The sequence below is a fragment of the Xenopus laevis genome, chromosome 6L (genome assembly GCF_017654675.1).
Source record: "Xenopus laevis strain J_2021 chromosome 6L, Xenopus_laevis_v10.1, whole genome shotgun sequence".
Classification (NCBI taxonomy): Eukaryota; Metazoa; Chordata; class Amphibia; order Anura; family Pipidae; genus Xenopus; species Xenopus laevis.
This window is the reverse complement of record NC_054381.1, coordinates 56,843,710-56,864,105: the sequence shown is the minus strand read 5'-3', so window position 1 is coordinate 56,864,105 and position 20,396 is coordinate 56,843,710. Positions and strand designations below refer to the sequence as shown.

At 36.6% G+C, this 20,396-nt stretch overlaps 1 protein-coding gene across 2 annotated transcripts in view; it reads left to right on the top strand.

Annotated features, from left to right (window-relative positions):
- ulk4.L (unc-51 like kinase 4 L homeolog) overlaps window positions 1–20,396 on the top strand; it is a 230,495-nt gene that overhangs the window by 67,401 nt on the left and 142,698 nt on the right. For both annotated transcript variants that reach the window (XM_018267520.2, XM_018267518.2), the window contains exons 21-24: window positions 6,441–6,602; window positions 8,037–8,219; window positions 17,624–17,751; window positions 19,001–19,134. In XM_018267520.2, the coding sequence (XP_018123009.1) occupies window positions 6,441–6,602; window positions 8,037–8,219; window positions 17,624–17,751; window positions 19,001–19,134 (607 nt within the window). The remainder of the gene's footprint in view (window positions 1–6,440; window positions 6,603–8,036; window positions 8,220–17,623; window positions 17,752–19,000; window positions 19,135–20,396) is intronic.

The window sequence follows — 20,396 nt, the reverse complement described above, 5'->3', positions numbered from 1 at the left end:
GTTGTATTGTGATACAGAAGGCATGTTTCCTTATCAAGCATCTCTTTGTGTTACCCCTCATTTTCTTTCACCCCCCCTCATTTTACAAAGTTATGATCTAGGCATGCAAAGTAGCAGAGAACAAAGATTACTAAGGGGCAGATTTATCAAAATGTGTATTATTAAAATATTATATTTATCAAATGTTGAACTTTCACCCAACGCTTCTCAAAATCCCATAGGAATGAATAGAAAGTGGGTGAATCTTTCTGTGGTGAGCTCTCATTTTACATATTGATAGATCTGCCCCTAAGAGTTGAAATTCTGATTGGTGATGGGTCTGCTTTATGGTGGTAATATAGAACTATATAGCTAGCATTATTTATTATGTTGGAAACATTTTTCTAGGTAGCACACTTGTGGTACAACAAGCAGTCAACGCAGGATGTTTTTGGTTTATTTCATTTGGTATGAATTATGTTAAAAACTCAAAACTTTTTCATGTAATAGCACCTGTTTTACCAGGTGTAGAAATCACTTCTCAATCGTTAATAGCTATTAAATCCACTAATCCTAATAAATTACAATATCATAATGCAAGGGTAATTCAAATAAAATACAATTATGTTCAGAAATTACATTAAATGCATTTTAGCTCAATTAAAAAAATAACATATTTGAATTGAATTCCTCTTTCTAACTAGCATCATGTAAAATAACATGTACAATGATTCTTTTCATAATCCTATATAGCCTATAATTGAGCATTCTAGTGGAAAATCTTATTATATGTCTTATGTAGAGATAAAATCCACAATCACATAGTTACATTTTTGTTTGCAGTACGTGTGTTACCTTACTGTGCACTTTTTCAGTTACTTTTATGCATGGCAAAAAGATTGCTGTGCTATTTGTTTTATTTCTGCCGTAGTTTGAAAAAACCCCTGAAGTTTTGCAGGATCCCTAAAGACCTGTGTGTTTAATATTTGACAGCATTAGTATATAGTGTAGTTGTACATCTAACAAGATTGAAAATGTTGGTAGTATTTTAAACATAAAGATGTTTCAACTACCATCTGTAAAAGTGCTGGCATGTGTTCATTTGAAAAGCTTGCACTGCCAAAACAAGAAGATTATTTACTGAGGACATCCCAGGCTTTACTAGTGACTGTAAATTTGAATTGATTAGGGAGAAATACAGCCATAAATTAGAAAATAGTCTTTTTATGGTTTCCATGCTCTGTATTGAAGCATAACTTACCAGTAGATGCCAAAGAGTACATCAATTGTTGCATCATGAATGTACAGAAAATTTTTTCCTTAGTTCTCTTGTTATATGCTATAGATCTATAAAAGATAGTAGTAATTCATAGCAAACACCTTCTTGAGACATTATTACTTTGTTTTGGACCTTCAGGAATGTCCTGTGCAACTTTGTAGTTGGTCTTTGAAAGTCTTTTGAAGTCCTGAATTATTTGCCAATTAGACAAAAATCTTCTTTTTTGGTGACTGTCAAGCATATCTTTTTTTGTGCCTACCCATCTTAAAATTAGTAGCCCTAATATGGCCCTAATGGAGAGCTCTGCATGGATCAAACCACAAATTTTTTGCTAAATAATTTATAACGACTTGAAGAATAAAATGTAATTGCTTATATAGGCAATCCCAAGGTTATGTATGAGAGAGAGTCTGTAGGTTTTTCTTAAGTTGAATTTGTATGTAAGTTGGAACAGGTATATTTACCTATTAAATGCAACTTAGACAGATGTTTGGCTTAACATAGTATTTATATTTACCTTTCTGTGCATATTTATTTTTACCTTTCGGTGCTCCGCAGTAGATAACACATGCCAGAGGGGGTTGGGGCAAGGGGTTTATCAAAGCTAAATGCTAATAAAGGCCAAGCAAATGACAGTATGTGACTGTAATAGCCTCTGTTTGTGAGTGTGAGTTGTATGTAAGTCGGATGTTTTGAAACCGGGGAATCCCTCTATATTAATAGTCATGATATGGCAAAAAACATGTGAAGGTCAGATAAAACACTTAACACAACAAAATAAATTGATAGTTCATTCTGCTTTGTCACCTGTTGGTCTTCAGCAAACATGGTATCTTAATTGCTATACACACACTGAAATAAACTCCTTAAAATCAGCTACAATACTCCAGTTCGGTCTTTATATAATGTGATTCATAGTCTAGTGCTGCACTTATTCCCTACTTATCTGGCGTCCAGGGACCCACTCCATGAAAGCTATCTTTTGCTTTATAGAATTCTGTCACCTATTATTGTCAGAGATTTCTCTAGGGTGTGCTCCATGTCTTGTTATTGCCCAGTCCTACTTGACCTGTCCTCACCAGTTTCCTTTGACAATGCAAAATGGGTGAATTTCTGATCTGTAGGGAGACGTCGATTGGTACTGGAGAATTAGCCTTTTAAAATTTATATCTGTCTTCATGCATTGCCTTGCTGATCCTCTTCTATGCAATGAGTTAATTTAGTATAGAGTTTTCTCTCTAGATGTGCTTGATCTGGATAGAATTTTTTGTCTAGAGAGAACAGACAGTATTACAAGTAAATCAAGGCATCGTCCCTGCAAATCCTACACTGTCACTTATCCCTTAGTATACATGCTCTTCTATAGTTCCACATCCTGGCTCTCCAGCAAATGAATGCCTGGTGCACAGTTAAGCAGGGATTGGCAACCTCCCAGTAGTTAAAGGACATGTAAAGCCTACATTTTCCTACCATGTATATAAGTTGGGCATATCTTCCCCACCCAAGCCACATAATTTGTACTGCATGTATCCCCTCCATTTGCCAGCACCATCACATTTACCTAAAACATATCAGCTTTCACCCGGCGGCCATTTTCCATCTGACATCATCGGTAACAGTGACATCTGAAAACAGGATATGTATGATGTAACTTTCATACAATGCAGAATGCAGGTTTACACAGGCACAACATACTTTGATAAAAATTTCTGCTGGGGTTGAGCACTGTAATGGTTAAGCTAAGCTCAGGAGAGGTGGTTAGGAGAAAAAAAAATAGTATCGAACAGCTAGAGCAGAGTTTCTATGTGAACCAGCAATGCTATCTCTTCACTGGCTGCTAGACTGGAGGGTGTGTTTAGTAATCTGAGCCAAGAAAAACTGAGCATGCTCATAAATAAACAGCCACACTAAATTCCTGAGGGAGGGGGCTGAGTGGGTAGGAGGAAGAGAAGTTTTTTAAGTTATAAAAGAGATGCTGGAGCCTTACTGATAATCTTTTAACAACCAGAGTGGCAGTTATTAAAGTATTCAAAGAGGCTGTTCATTGATTACATTTTTGTGGAGCAGGGTTTACATGTCCTTTAAGGGAAACACTGGTACACAAGGCAGGTGCGAGTGGTTACAACCCCTTGCAAAGTTTATTGCAGAAGTGTAACATTTCGGGGTAAGACCCCTTTGTCAAGCATACAGATCAGTGAGTGCATCACCTTATGACACAACACAAGTAATTACCATAATTAACATAATTAGTGACAATATTGTCATCTAAATGGTGTCAACTGGGGAGCTTAAAGATTTGTAAATTACTTGGGACTCGTGTTTGCAATTGGACGGTTAAGGAGCTAAAACAAATGTCTGGGCTATGCACTTTTAAAATAATAAAAATGTTTTTATTATACATCCATTTTCTTCATTAAATTACACAGATGATGCATATTTCTAAGAATCCTGGCTGCTAACTAAAAATTATTGAAATTTAAATGAAAATGGTAATTGTGCGATCCATTCCCAGATCACAAAGGCATGCATTTTAAAATCCAACATTTATTTTTCATCATTTATTAGATTTGTCTTCCATGTTATCGAAATGTATTGTTGTTTTTTCTGAATATGTTTCCATATTGCATGCCTATGGGTATGGGTTAATGTGATATGAACCTATCCAGTTACTGTATTATTAAAAAGCTAGGGATTTAGACTTCTTTATTCAAAATAGTATTTTTTTTTCATACTAAACAAGTTATAATGGTTTAGCCTTGGACAGTGTCTTGAGCTTGCTGACCTTGTATTGTTCCAGTTTGTTTTTAAAGCCTTAAAACCTGCACCCTTGTGATTACTATTGTAGTGTAAATTAGACATGTGCTTTGTCTTGTTTTTTTAATGCATTCGCTGTGCTATTTGGATCTTTGGAAAGCAGAAATTGTAGTTTTAGTCCTGCAGGAAAAACCTAATGCTGTATTCAGTTTAAGACATGTAATTAAAATGAATAACCAAAATCACAAGGGTATCAAGTGTCTGGTTTGAAATTGTTGCCTGGCATAATAAAATAGCATCCTTCACTATCTCTTACAGGGACCTTGCATGACTTCCACTGTGGCTTTTTTCATATATACAGTAACAACATGTATACAACAGCATAAAGTATATTTTAAAAACCTTCCACAAATATTAAATTAATGTCTTTGTTGTTTTTGCTATTTTAATAAATTGCTTTTGGAATGAAATAATGCTGTTCCATATTCATGTAGGTGAAAACAGTTTCTTAAAGAAGGAGATACAGGTATGGGATCAGTTATTCAGAAAGCTCCGAATTACGGAATGGCCATCTCCCATAGACTCCATTTTATTCAAATAATCCAATTTTTTTTTCTCTGTAGTAATAAAACAGTGCCTTGTACTTGATCAAAACTAAGATATAATTAATCCTTGGAAGCACCAGCCTATTACATTTATTTAATGTTTAAATTATTCTCTATTATATTTAAGGTATAAAGATCCAAATTGCGAATATCCGGAAAGCCCCAGGTCCCAAGAATTCTCAATATGAATCCCATTCCTGAAGTTGCATTATTATTCATTTTAGCTGGTTGCATCCATTCTTCTTGAACTTTCCTTTACAACTGTTAGTCTTTCATTCATCATCTCAAAGCTCTTGCATTTTTATGGTATTTTCTTTATGAACTGAGAAACCAGATGGTATCAAGTTTTAGATGTGAAAGCACGCATTACTCTCAGAACTACTGTAGACCGTTTCACAGTTGCTAGAAAAATCTAAGGGATACTCTGTGTAATTTTAAAGGATACATTTTGGTTAGGGCATGGTCATGTATGCTCAGGTTATTTGTTTTGTTGAGGCGACTGGTGGGGATAATAATTGGGACCCGAGGGGGGGGGCTGCTAACTAAGTTGTATGCAGCCCCACATTTACTGATGGTGACACTGGCTAAGGGGTCCTCTGTTTAAAGGGATACTGTTGTGGGAAAAAATGTTTCTTTCAAAACGCATCAGTTAATAGTGCTGCTCCAGCAGAATTCTGCACTGAAATCTGTTTCTCAAAAGAGCAAACAGATTTTTTATATTTAATTTTGAAATCTGACATGGGGCTAGACATATTGTCAGTTTCCCAGCTGCCCCAGTCTTGTGACTTGTGCTCTCATAAACTTTAGTCACTCTTTACTGCTGTACTGCAATTTGGAGTGATACCACCCCTCCTTTTCCCCCCAGCAGCCTAACAACCGAACAATGGGAAGGTAACCAGATAGCAGCTCCCTAACACAAGATAACAGCCCCCTGGTAGTTATAAGAACAGCACTCAGTAGTAAAATCCATGTCCCACTGCGACACATTCAGTTACATTGAGTAAGAGAAACAACAGCCTGCCAGAACTTCCATTCTAAAGTGCTGGCTCATCCTGAAAGCACATGACCAGTCAAAATGACCTGAGATGGCTGCCTACACACCAATAATACAACTAAAAAAAAAAATACACTTGCTTGTTCAGGAATGACATTTTATATTGTAAAGTGAATTATTTGCAGTGTAAACAGTGTAATTTAGAAATAAAAGCTACACCATAGAAATCATGACAGAATCTCTAACTTCTGCTATGTTTGTGCCAGAAGAAGCCCCTGTAATAGCATTGTCCCATCCCTCATGTATGCAGTGCTGGGTACAGGCAATGATTCAGTGTTCAGGTTTATTAGCTGACATGGAAAACACTCTGTATTTGGTATTTGCGAAATAGACAATCAGTATACAACCTTCTACCAATCTGTTTACTTCACCCATTGATGTGACTGTACTAGCAGCAGGCCATTATGTAGGGGATTATCTTTGCACTGGCAATCTAATTTTCCCAAGAACCAAACATGGAATAGCTTTATTTTACATGTTTATCCAGTATAGCTCAAGAAATAACACAAAACATAGATTTTTCATGATTAAAACATTAGGTAAGAACTATATGTTCAGCATATGCCCTATTTATACTGCCTCTTTAAGTGGGACCCCTACTTTTTTGTACAAACTGCATTCTTACTAATAAGAAGTTGCCATGTCAAACTGAATTTGGTTTATATCTGCAAGTTTCATCACATATTTTAGGACTTCTAAAGCAGCAAATAAATGTCCCTTGTCCATCCTCGGTAATCTACGTTTTCTGTGTATTTTTCTAATTTTCCAGGAGGAGCCTATCATACATCATATGACTTCAAAAATTATTGAAAATGTCTGCACAACAAAAGCATCTCAGGTCCAAGGGTTCATCACTGGAGATATTGGGCCCTCACTTTGGTCTCTCTTTACCCATTCCACAGTTGATTCCCTGAGGATCAGTGCTATCTCGGTATGAATATAGATAGTGTATCAATTTACAATCCTTATTTAAAAAAAAAACTTTAAATAAGATGGAAGAAAGCATGTTTTTTATGTAAGTATGTCTAAGTTGAGTATGAGAAGAGAGCATCTTTATTACCTTTTAAAACTATACCTTTAGGGATATTCTTTTTCACCTAGCCTTGTTTTTTTGCTATCATGCAGTTTAAGCAGTTCAGTTTGGATGATGTGTCTCCCATGTTTCACATTCAACAAAAAAGCTTAGTAGTACAAATAACAGTATGGACCACTGTTATGGATTGATAGATTTTGCTTGATCTGTGAAGATTTGGGGATCTGTTGACTAAAAACTCTCAAACAGAATCTACAACAATATCAAATGACCACAACAAAAACAAGCACTTTAAATGAAAAAAATGTAAGTCATTAAAAGAGAAGGAAAGTCATTTTCCACGTGCCAAATGTTAGGCACCCCCAAGTGATTGTATTTACTTACCTGACACCACAGACCGGTGCTCCAATCAGCAGAAAACTGCCCCAGCCTGGGGTTATTCCAGCGAGCACCTTCTTTTTTCTTCTCACGGCTGTGCATGGGCAGTAGAACGAAAAGCAGAACTTTAACGGAAAAGCCAGCTATTTCGTTCTACTGTGTATGCGTCTGCCCCAGGAAATTTTAATGAAAAAGAAGAAGCGGGAAGATGATCGTTCCGTGGTACTTGCTGGAATAACCCCCGGGCCGGTGCAGTTTTCTGCCGATAGGAGCACTGGCCCAGAGTGTCAGGTACGTATATACAATCACTTGGGAGTGCCTAACATTTGATACCCCCAAGTGGAAAATAACTTCCCTTCTCCTTTAACTTTCCAATATACATTCATTAAAAATATATTGATCTGTCCCTTGTTATTCTCTCCACTGATGGTTCTGATTGTTGAAATAATATGGCAAAAGCTAGGTCATAATATATATGTATGTAAATTATTGCTCCAACCATAAATACTTCTGTATATATCCTATACTTTGGTGCAATGTTTCTAAAATTGTAACAAACGTTTTTGGTTCTTTCTAATAAATCTGAAATAAAAAACTGCTGTATATAACGCCTAGATTATTTTTTTCCAAGCATATACCATAGCACAGGTAAGTCTTTTTAGCTAAAATGTATACCTTTTTAAAATGTAGTAGGGATGCACCAAATCCACAATTTTAGGATTTGGACGAATCCATTGTGAAAGATTTGGCCGATTACCAAACCAAAGCCGAACCCTGATTTGCATTTGTAAACTAGGGAAAATAAGGGGAAAGAGAACCACATTACGTTCTTGTTTGTGTGACAAAAAGTCGTGATTTTTTTTCGATTCAGTTCGGCCAGGCACTTGGTTTCACCCAAATCGGAATCATGCTGAAAAAGGCTCAGTATAATTGTTATTTTCTTTGCTATTTCAGGCTTTGTGTAGAATTACCCGACACTCACCTGCTGCCTTTCAAAGTGTCATTGAGAAAGTGGGCCTTGCATCCGTGATAAACTCCTTAGTGACAGCTATAGCCAAGGTTCAACAGTACATGCTGACCATGTTTTCCACATTGCTGTCATCTGGAATTCATCTTCCAAGGCTTACTCAGGAAAAGGTATTAATGGCCAGTGTGGGTTGTATAGATGGTAAATCACCCTAAGGCTGCTTTTAGAAAAATAATTGGAATTTAAATGTTTGTCCTTTAATTTATTACAATTATAGTGCAAATAATACTGCTGTATCTGATAGCAAGCTTTCTTCAGTTTTTCCAACATCATCATTTCAGAATCTAGTTACGTAGTTAATTTGGTTCGAAAAAAGTCCACCAAGTTCAACCCCTCCAATTTAACCAATTTAACTTATACTGACCTATCTATACATTTTTATGTGTGTGTGTGTGTGTGTGTGTGTATATATATATATATATATATAATTACTTTGCTATTTTCTAAGTGTGTTTTCTAATATTGATGTATAAAGTTTAATTTTTCACCTTCTAAAGCAGCTCTGGTGGGGGGGGGTAACCGACCCTGTTTTAAATTGATACATTTCTTATCTTTGTCCCTGCTGAGCAGAATCCCTGAGTTTCATTAAAGGCAGCTGTTAGAATTGATACAATAGTTGCTAATATTTCACAGATGCTGCTGAGAAATATATCAATTAATGTAGCAAATTGTAACAGTTCAGAATCTGCACCTGGATTACTAAATTGACTGACTAAAACACCAGAGACATGAACATAGATTTTGGAAAAACTGTAAACAATAAAAAAGTGGGAAGTAATTGGAAAAATCTATATTTCTGGTGAACAATCTGAAAAAAGTGTTTGGAAGGTGAACAACCCCTTTAATAGAATCTGCCATCACAACATTATCGCCAGGGCATTCTACATCTTCACAGCCCTCACTGTGAAGAACCACCTGTGCTGCTTCAAATAAAAGTTAAATTCCTCAAATCTCATGGGCAGATTTATCAAAGGTCGAATTTATGTGAATTTTTTTTTTTTTTTTTACTGTAATAAATTCGAATATACTCACAAGTCGAATGGGGGGTTAGTTAAGAAAAAATTAGAATTAAAACTTTTCCATGGTCGAGGTGTGATAAATCTAACATTCGAATTGAGGAATTAAAATTCGAATGTGTGAATTTTGACACCAAAAAGCAATTTGAAAATTCTAATTCAAATTTACTATTCGACCCTTAATAAATCTGCCCCTAATAGAGTACATTTTATATATTTTTTAAATTAAATAAATGTTTGACTAATGTTTTCACTATGGTTATTTTTATACTTGTTACGTTATATGTGTTAAAGGGGTAGTTCATCTTTAAGTTAAGCAGCTTTTCTTCATTATGTTTTTGAATTATTTGCCTTTTTCTTCTGACTTTTTCCAGCTTTCAAATGGGGGTCACCTAAAAATGTTTTGTAAATCAGATTTATTAAAATGCAAGATTAGAGTTTACCACAGAAAAACTCGCCCACTTTCTATTAATTCCTATGGGATTTTTAGAAGTGTATTTATCAAATAGGGACAGGGCCGTGCTGACAGGGCGCCCTAGGCACCCGGCAGGATACCCCCGCTCGCGTGCATGCGTGTGCTCGGAAGTGTGCGCTCGCAACTGTACGCATGCGCAAGAGCGTCCACGCTGCATAATAAGGCATGTAACGAAGGGGAAGGGCATGGGAGGGAGTGACGGAGGGTGGGGGAAGTGCCTGGGGGGCAGCAGGGGAGGAAGCTGCCTGGACTAGTGAGTAGGCAGAAAACGTTTGAGTAGGTACCTGCGAGAGCAGCAGGGGAGGAAGCTGCCTGGACTAGTGAGTAGGCAGAAAACGTTTGAGTAGGTACCTGCCCAGCGCCTCCACATCTTTGCGCCCTAGGCATATGCCTCTTCTGCCTACCACTAGTTCCGGCCTTGAATAGGGAACTTTCACCTGTTGATAAATACACTTCTAAAAATGAATAGAAAGTGGGTGAGTTTTTTTCTGTGGTAAAAGCTAAACTTGCATTTTGATAAATCTGCTCCTTAAAGGCAGATTCCTTCTATTTTTAAAGTTGAAATGGAGAATACTTTTTAAACAGAAATGTTCCCTTTCAACAAAATGAGAATAGCATTTAGAGCCTAGATTTAGCTTAAAATTTAGCTTAACCCAAAACAATGTTCATATCTGATCCAGCTATAAGACTAGGGTTGCCACCTTTTCAAGTTGGGGAAACTGGGAATGGGGCGGGGCAATGATGTTGGGATGGGCCAGTGACGTTGAAGGGCGGGTCAGTGATTTTGGGGGCGGGACTGACGACTTGTCGATCATCTATTGGCTGATTGCCATGTCATGCACTTCAATGTCCTGTCCAGATTTCCTAATCCGGACAGGCACTTTTACACCTGAACAGCCCTTCTAAAAACCGGGCTGAGTGAAATCAGGACAGGTGGGAACCCTATATAAGACTACTGCTCAATTGCAGCCTGTCATTGATATAAAGGATGTGCTTCCTCCCCCCTCAGCTACTACAAAGTATTAAATTAGGCTGAATAAGACAAACATTGATGTTTGTGTATGTGCCTCTACCTACACAACAATCATACTAACATTTTCAAGAGCTGTGTGTTGCAATGGAGAGAAAAATAGAACTAAATTAATAGATTTATAAATGCAATAATATATTCATTCAATGCTAACTAAATATGTTTTTTTGTGAACTATTCTATTATGTTTCACTGTACTGTTAGATTTAGGCTTCACTAGATGCTTATAGTGTTCTTTCATCTTTCACTGTGTCATTTTATAACCTACTTAGGTCCAAAAGTGCTTTATGGTGACTGACCTCGTTCAACCCGAATGAGAAGGGCTAAAATGTCTCTTATCCTTTTAATGGGGTGATGGAAGTTTTAGTGGTTTTTGGCTTCAGCGTGCAGTAAATTACAATGGTAGAAATAAGAGTTATTAGAGGTGATTTCCTGATACTAGTTTTTAAAGATGGTTGGGTTGACTTTTAATAAACAATACATTTATCTTCTCTGAAAGTCATCTTTTCTTTCCAATGTTATCTTTCTTGTTAGTAAAGCAGTAATATGGATTAAACTGATCACACGGCCTTTTGTACTAGTCTCATTTTTCTTCTTAATCTCAAGAGCTGTTAACTTACACAATAAAATCCAAATAGTCAGGAACAACATAAATTTTGTGGGTTGTTTTCAGAACACATACTGGCGAGGTTTTGATTTTTCTCTAAGCAGCGGAAAATGGCAAATTGTATCTTAAGGCTATGTCAGCCTTTAATGGAACATAATAAAATATGTCATTCTGATATAAAAATGAGAATAGGACATTATTCCTTGCCCTTTAATGCTCTATGGCACAATTTTTTTTTAAATTTGTAAAAAAAAAAAAAAAGCAGTTAAAATGTTAATAAAAGCATGTTCCTAAAAGGTCATTCTCTACATGTGCTTTTAACTCTCTTTCTTGGTAAGTGCTTGAATACAAAATTCCCTGACTAAGGCAGCTGCTCCTGTGTCAATTTGTATAACCCAATATTGCACTACAGTGCTACTACATTTTTCTTAAATATTTCATAAAATGTCTTCTCTTGTCAGGTGACAAATGTTTCAATAGTAGTAAGTAGTAAGTGGCCATTGCCACTAGTGATGTGGGGGTCCGGTTTTTAACGACCCGCAACTGCCCCCCCTTCCATTATGCCGCCCCGAGCCAGACTTCCGGCTTCCCTTTATAGACTAGCGTTACCCTGCCACCGACGTCACAAAAGGGACAAGGTGAACAGTCACTCGGGTATAAAGCCGAAGTCGGATGCCGGCAGTTGAAGCTGGCAAAGGGGGGTTGGCCCAGACCCGACTGACCCGAGTCCTGCTAGTATTGGGCCGGCTCACATATTTGAAGGTGGCAAAGGGGGGTGCGGGGTCGGCCAGAACCCGACCGACCCGGTCCTGCGGGTATCTGGCCCGCACATCACTAATTGCCACCCAGCAGACTTCCCACTGTGCACAGCTAATATGGGAGCAAGTATGAGCTTCATATGACACAAGTGTGGTTTACTGCAATTCAAGGTTTTGTTTTGTTTTTTACTTTTGATGCTCTCCCTGAGTCCAATACAGGCATGGGACCTGTTATCCAGAATGCTCCGGACCTGGGGTTTTCTGTATAAGGGGTCCTCCAGTAATTTTGATTGCCATACCTTAAAGGAGAAGGAAACCCTTTTGCAGAAAAACCCTCCTCCCCCCCACTAACTTCCCCCCCCCCCGGGGAAATGCCCCATACTCCATACTTACCTCTCTGTGCAGATTCTTCCAGCGGAGTTCCATGCACCCATCTACCGCGTCCTATGTAAGCTGACTGGGAGATTGCCAATTTCCGTGTAATTCCGCGCATGCGCAGTTGTCGCAAACCGGCAAACTGCTGCAACTGTGCATGCGCAGAAATACCCTCAGTCAGTTTACAGAGGACGCTGAAGATGGACGCATGGAACCTTACTGGAAGAATCTGTGCCGATGGCTAAGTATGGAGTATGGGGCATTCACCCGGGGGGGTAGTTAGCACGGGGGGAGGAGGGTGGGGGGGTCTACCTGGGGTGACGGGTACAGGGTTTTTTTGCAAAAGTGTTTCCTTCTCTTTTAAGGGCCCGATTTATCAAGGATCAAATAGTAAATTAGATTTTTCAAGTTTCAAAATTCACACATTAGAATTTTAATCCCTTTATTTGAATGTAAATTCAAATGTGAGATTTATTAAACCTCGACCATGGAAGCAGTCCTAATTTGAATATTCGCCACCTAAAACCTGCCGAATTCATGTAAAAGTCAATGGCAAAGGTCAGTTGAGCCATTTGGAGATGTTAGCGTTCCTAACATTCAATGTTTTTTTTTGGAGAACAACAGGATTTGTACAAATAGAATACGATTTGTATTTTGGGGTCGCAACTATTATTATCATTATTCGACATTCTATTTTTTTCTTAAATAACCTCCCTGTCGAATTGTGAGTATATTCAAAAAGAAAAAAATTCACATGAATTTGAACTTCGACTTTTGAAAAAATGGGCCTCCCCGTCTACTAAAAATCATTTCAACATATTAAACTCTAGTTTTGCCTCTAGTAAGGATGAATTATAGCTTAGTTTTGATCAAGTGTAAAGTTGGAGCTTTGTGAGAGTTCTGGAAAATGTGGGAGGTTTTGACAGCTCACTATATAATGTATACCAAAGTGTTTCAGCCATTTTTTTCACAATGAGCCAAGATGAAAAGATCACACAGGGCATGAGCTATTATAAGTGATTATATTTAGTGAAATGGAAAAAAATACATTTATGCAAATAGCTGTGTTACCATTCTATATATATATATATATATATATATATATATATATATATATATATATATATATATATATATATATATCATTTTGATACCTGTTCTGTATTTATTAAAACTTAGGACAAAACACAATATTACTAGTAATATAGTAAGCTTACCATAACACCACAAAATCCACTGGGGCCTCACGTGATAGGTATTTTGTGTCTATATAACATTTATTTGGAGTACATCACAAATTATTCGGAAGAGGTAGAATCAAAAACAGACGGTATTGTAAAAAGAGCAGTGAAAGAAAGCTACATGAATAGGCAATACTAAAGACTATAAAGGACTGCAACATGTTTCCTACTTACCTACCAGATTAAATTGGGGCTGAATTTATACATAGAGAGTAATTGTAGACTGGCTTTAAAGGGGACCTGTCACCTAGACATAAAAATCTGTATAATAAAGTCCTTTTAAAATGAAACATGTAAACCAAATTCTTTTTTTTACAAAAAATATCCATACCTTATAAATTCATTTAGTCTGTTAAGATGTCAATCATATATTTCCTTCTTCTCCTTAGGCATAGAGGGGGCAGGCAATTACTTTAACTTGCCATCCTGCACTTTCTAGATGTCTGTGCATGCCTCTCATTCCCGCACCCGTTTCAAAATCTAATTGTGTAGCCAGTGCATGGGCATGGGCATTGGGTACCCCATTCTGAAGCAACAACAATATTTTGGCATGATCTTTAGTTTGCCTTAAAGGAGAAGGAAAGCTACAGAGGCATTTTATTGCCAATAGATTAGCTGCAATAGTGCAAGCTGTAATGCTATATTTATTCTGTAGAATGTTTTACCATATCTGAGTAGAAAGCTCTAGAAACTTACTGTTTGTTTAGGAAAGGAGCTGCAGTATTAATGTGGTGTGACATCACTTCCTGCCTGAGTCTCTCCCTGCTCTGGGCTCAGATTACAGTAGAGAAGGGAGGGGGGGAGGAAGAGGAGCAAACTGAGCATGCTCTTGCCCAGGGCAATGAGGTTTAAGCTGAAGGCAGGAAGTCTGATACAGAAGTCCATGTGTACACAATAGAAGGAAAGAAATGCAGTGTTTCTTTTTAAAGGGGACTCAGAGCAGCACTACTTTGGGGGTTTACTGGTATATTTAGATGGACCTTTCTGATAAGGCTTACTTAGTTTTAACCTTTCCTTCTCCTTTAATGACAGTGTTAACAAAATCTAATCTGTCTGCTTGATGTGATTGTGAATTCCAAGACTAAAAGACAAGATTGAATTGCCTTTGCCTCAGACAGGCTGGTTACAGCCATTTTCATCTTACCTGTAGCCATCTTGTGTTGTTGAAATCCCTCTTCAAGAAGCAGCAGAGCCAATTAGAACCAATTGAGCACTGAATTATAGTGGCATATCCACCACCTTACCAATTCCCAAGTTTGCTCATAACTGCCATAAAATAATAGATTCCATAAAATGTTAAACTGTCATTAACATTCCTCTGTCCTGAACAGGAACATTTGAAGCCCTTTTCTTAAATTTTTATATATAACGGGCACACCCTAGAATACAAAACAGGCATTTTAGTACTTATATAGCAGATTCATTTTATTCAATGGATTTTTAAGATCCCTGATGTAATGACCTTGTTAATGATTTGGCAGTATTTGTCAAATCATTAACACCATTAACATCAGATGTTTTATAGAAGGAGGCATTAATAAGGCATTGTATATCACACTGGATAACATTCCTGCTTTAAAGCATTTTTTGTTTGATTCAAGCCATTTAAGACACTGCCTATATGGATTTTGTATGTAGGATTATAAATATAATGCTCCAGCATATGCAATGTATCTTCGGTTACAGTTCACTGTACATTCATGCTAAAAACTACTAAAATAATAACAATTTCAGCCTTTCTGGCTCATTTAAATCTTACGGGCCTGACTGGGGTTAACTTATAATGTTATGCAGCAGACTTGTCTCATTTACTTGATCTTCACTTCATTGCAGTTCATTAGAATATTAATGAAGAATGCAATCTGATTTAAGAACAGACAGAAAATGAATTGAGATGTGTAACAGTGTTTTTAAATTGGAATAAATGCCTCTGTTTAAAATGTAATAAATAATGTACTGGGAAATTCACTGAATGAAATAACATTTACATGGAAAGGCCAGCAATATTGACATTTGCCCTATTTCACCAATGACATGAAGGACAGAAATATCAAATGTTAAAGCTGTTTATGGTACACATGTATCAACACTTAGAATTAATTTTTAACAAAATACAAGTGTTTGCAAAGCAAATCTGCAAATGATATTAAATAGTGATAAATAAGAAGATGGCCAAACATTGTTTTAATTAGGATCATTTCTATCTATTACCATATGTAATAATTTTGTACTTGCCAGAGTTATTTCCATGCCATTTATTCAAGTCATTATTGCAATTTCCCCTTTAATTACCTGGTTTTTTTAATTGTTTATCTACATCCCTACCTGTTTTATAATATCTTTACCTCTGTGTTCCTTATTTCAAAATTCTACTTCCCATACATCATTACCAGCAATCCTCTACATGTATCACTGTTTTACTTATCTACGCCATCCCTTCATTATCTACATGTCACAGGGCTTCTCTCTTTTTTACTCTGCACCATTCATCATGAATACTCCTTTATATGCCTCACAGTTTATTGTATATCTTCGCCACAACCACTATCATCTTGGCTTCTGTAGCTATTCCTTAATTTAGCCCCTTTACTCCCTAAATCAGTGATCCCCAGCCAGTTGATCACCAACCCCTTAAAAACATAAAGCACACTGCCAATCAGAGCCTGGGGAAGACTGCCAGTCCACATAGGGGCTAATCACAGACCTTTTTTGCCCCCAGGATCTTTTTTCATGCTTATGTTGCGCCTCAAATTTTTTACAATTGAAATGGCTCACGGGTAAAAAAGTTTGTGGGCCCCTGCCCTAAATCATCTCATCTGATACTCCTGCCTCCTTTAGCACCAATTTCTCCAGGCCTCCCATTTGATTTATATACCCCTAACAATTTTTTAAAACCATATTGTATATTTCTACTTCATCACTATCTGGGTTGTCACTTTTTCCAGAAAGCAATATCAAATAACTTACTACTACTATGATTCTTCGCTATTGATCATAGTATGTATATCTTAGAGAACATTTTAAGCTGCCTAAGGTTTGCATATCAACATGGAATGGTCATTTTTTTTAGGGGGAAAACTCCCAATTTTTCATGGAAAAATAACTTACATTTTTTGAGATTTTTCATAACCCAAAGCTGCTTAAAATCCAAATCCGAAAAACTCCATCTTAAACCTGTCACGGTCATGTAGACGTCAATGGCAGATGTTCCTGTAGTTGTTTCTTGACATCGTGTTCTGTGCTGGTTTGTCCGATAATCCAAGTTTTCACAGCAAAAATTCAAAAAAGTCATTTTCAGAGCATCAGTCCTACGATTTTTTTGAGAAAATATTTTGCTAAATGAGTTCAATTCATGGACGGGAGTTTGGTTGACTTTGTTTTCATAAAAGACTTAGATTCATTCAGTTTTAGTAAATAACCCCCTTAGTGAATGAAGATAATGAAGTAAAACATAAATTGCTCACTTTTGTATTTATGATAAGAGACCAAATTATGTTTGAATTAAAAATGGCAAGCATATCTTTTAGGTTTGTCACAACAGATGCGTCATCTTGTATTCACACATAGGATATTCTTTATTTCAGTACAGCACTGCATAGGGGAAAGCCTGTTAGATTTATTTTTATTGCAATCTGCTCAACTAAGCATAGCATTGGATCAGATTAAATTCAAGAAGAAAAATGTATTTTTCTCATTTAATGCTGACTTTTCCTACAAGCTTCAGTTGACTTTTCATGAGCTAAAGCTTGAGGACTATGGCACACGGGGCAATTTTCAGTATTTTGCTGCCCATAGGAATTGAAGCCTGCCCTGTGTGCCATAACCCATAGATAAGTTGTTCTCATTGATCTGTAACTTACATTTTACATGGACATCAATTAATGGAGCATCTATTCCTTGACAACTTTTGTAAGCTTTCAAGATCCCCATTATGTTGTTCTTTTGTTAGGAATTATCTTATTGATTCCAACGCAAATTATTTTATTTAGCTATATTCTCTCATGCATTTCAGGAATTCGTTACGAAGATAGTCCGGCTATTGGAAAGCCCATCAACAGGAGTTAGAGCAAAAACGTTCCTGTTTATCTTACAGGTGTTATTGAACAACAAAGATATGTTGCTTCTTTGCTGTCAAGCAAGGTAAATACCTATGTCAAAGGGGGATGGAAAATAGTCTCTCTGTAGTCAAACTTGATTTATTAAAAAAAAATATATGTTTTTTTTTGTGTAAAACAATTGGGTTTTAGTCTTGTACCTTTTTTTTGTAGGGATGCACCAAATCCAGGAATCAGTTCGAGATTGAGCCAGGGTTTTGCAGAATCTTTAAAGTCAAAAGACTTTTTGTCACACAAAAACAGAACTTTTCCCCATACCCGGTTTACGTTAACCCTTCCATGCAGATTCCGTTTGCGATTTGGACTAAGCCTTCATGAAATATTCAGGATTCTTTTGAATCTCAAAATAGTGAATTCTGTGCATCCCTACTTTTATGGTTGTAGAACTCCTTGTGGCTTCTAACATACATTACATTACTATTACAATAGGCATGCATCTTATGAAACAAACCTACTATCTGACAATTACCACAGGTAGACAAAAGTTCAATAAATACAGTAAATCTAAAAGTTTCTAAGAATGGAATATTTAATTTGCTAAAGAAAAGTACTTCTTCAACTTTGCACAAATCTGATATAATAAATAGGTTTTCTGAATTGAAGCTACTGTAAATATTATGTATTTACATTAGTATCATGAGCAAAGGCACACACTTTGAGTCTGGCCATTATTATGTTAGAGATTTATTAATTTGGCACAATAAAAGTGTTGTACAGTTGCTCCACCTTAGCTGACCATTGCTTATCTCTTTCTGCTTCTTGTGAAGTCTTTTGCCTTATCTTCACTAAGGCCATCAAAAAGAAATTGTATTAATTTAAATTAATAAAACTTTATAATCTTCATAAATTAACCTCCACACTAAACACTGTTGATAATAATGTTATCCTTTAGAGTCATCTTCCTTTGTAAAGTCTTTGATGACATGCTCAATGAGGGGGAAAAATATATACATTTGCATTTTTGTAAAAACTCAACTCCCAAGTCTATAGCATTATTTGATCATTGTATCAATAAATATTTTATACTATTTCAGCTTTAGTGTGTATCTGGTATAAAGAACCCCTACATGTAGGGATTTCGTTGTAAGCAAGCAATGAATTAGGAACAATATGGCAAATGTTCAGGATCTGCTATCAAAAGAAGAAAGTTCAGTAGCCACCTTAGTAGCTTATAACCAGTGCATAGAATATCATAGAATGTTATGGGGCATAGCTAAGTCTAGAGTATTATATGGAATCAGAATTGATAATTTTTTGCATTTATTTGTTTTCAGGCTGGTTATGTACATAGAAAGAGACAATCGAAAAGCCACACCAGGAAAAGAACAGCAAAGTATGAATGAATATCTGTCCGGATGTCTTAACCTTCTCATCTATCACATTGTGGGAGTGCTGCCTGGAATTCTTGGTAAGAGGATGTGATTTGACAGCTACTGGAAACATCCCCTGTTATCTGCCTTTTACTTATTGCTGCCAGAGTGACACAACAGAGTTGTGTGTTTGAGAAGACACAAAGTATTACATTTGAATTGAATGTATTTCTAAATATCTTTAATATTATAATTAGTGTTTGCCTTATACGGCATCGTTTTTGCCTTATATTGCAATGTGTATGTGTTGGGGACATTTTACATTTCTAATGCTAATGGACTACTACTGCACACATATGGCAGCCCCCTCATAGAGGAACAGGGTAGTAAGAAAGTTAATGTAAAAGCATTAGGCAAATGCTTTTATGGCAAAATTATAAATAGCATTCAAAGACAATGCTATGATAGATAATAAAAAAGGTTATTTTCTGATGTCAGTATTTCTTTAAGTCATTGACTTAGTCTTTGATTAAGTGTCCTATGGTGGAATGAAATATATTAAGTCATGTTTGTTTAACCATAATGTAAAATGAATTTACTATCCGCCACCTCCAGAGCAAATGGTAGCTCCAGGGTTACCTCAGTACCCTGTGTCACTCACCACAGTTGAGTTGTGCTGAAAGAATAGGGCACACACTTATTGGAGAATATTTGGAGTATTTGCTCCTAAGTTGCAATGAAGTGCACAGTCAATTGTGCTGTTTTTGGTGAATCACCCGCCCTTTCGGTAGGCACACGACAGTTGGGACAAACTATTCACCCTGTTGCACCCACAATGGAGCTGATTTTCTTTGAAAAACACTGCATTGTGGGTTTGGGGAAATGGCGATTATGATTCAAATTGCACCTTAATTACTGCACTTGCGGACATAAGTGAGCCGAATATGTTATAAACGGCTTTTAATTAAATAGTGTTAATCAAGATGATATAATAATACAATGATATTCAAATGTTCTCTTAAAACACATTTCTTAAAGATGCGTACCCTCAAGTAGACTAATATTATATTATTATATACTGCATTGTATTTACCACCTGCTAAATGAAGTGCTCACATCTCTCACCTTGCTGATTCCTGAACTTGCCCAGCCCTCACCTTGTTTCACATGCTCCTCCTCCTCCTGTTGAATCGTAAGCTCTCTACCTCTTGTATTGGTTGCATTTTTGCAGGTAATCTGTATTTTCAATGTATATACCCGTTTAATTGTACAGCGCTGTGGAATATGTTGGCTCTTTATAGATATGTGATGATAATAACTATATCTAAAAGGTACTGGTCCTTTTGTACTCTACTAATAT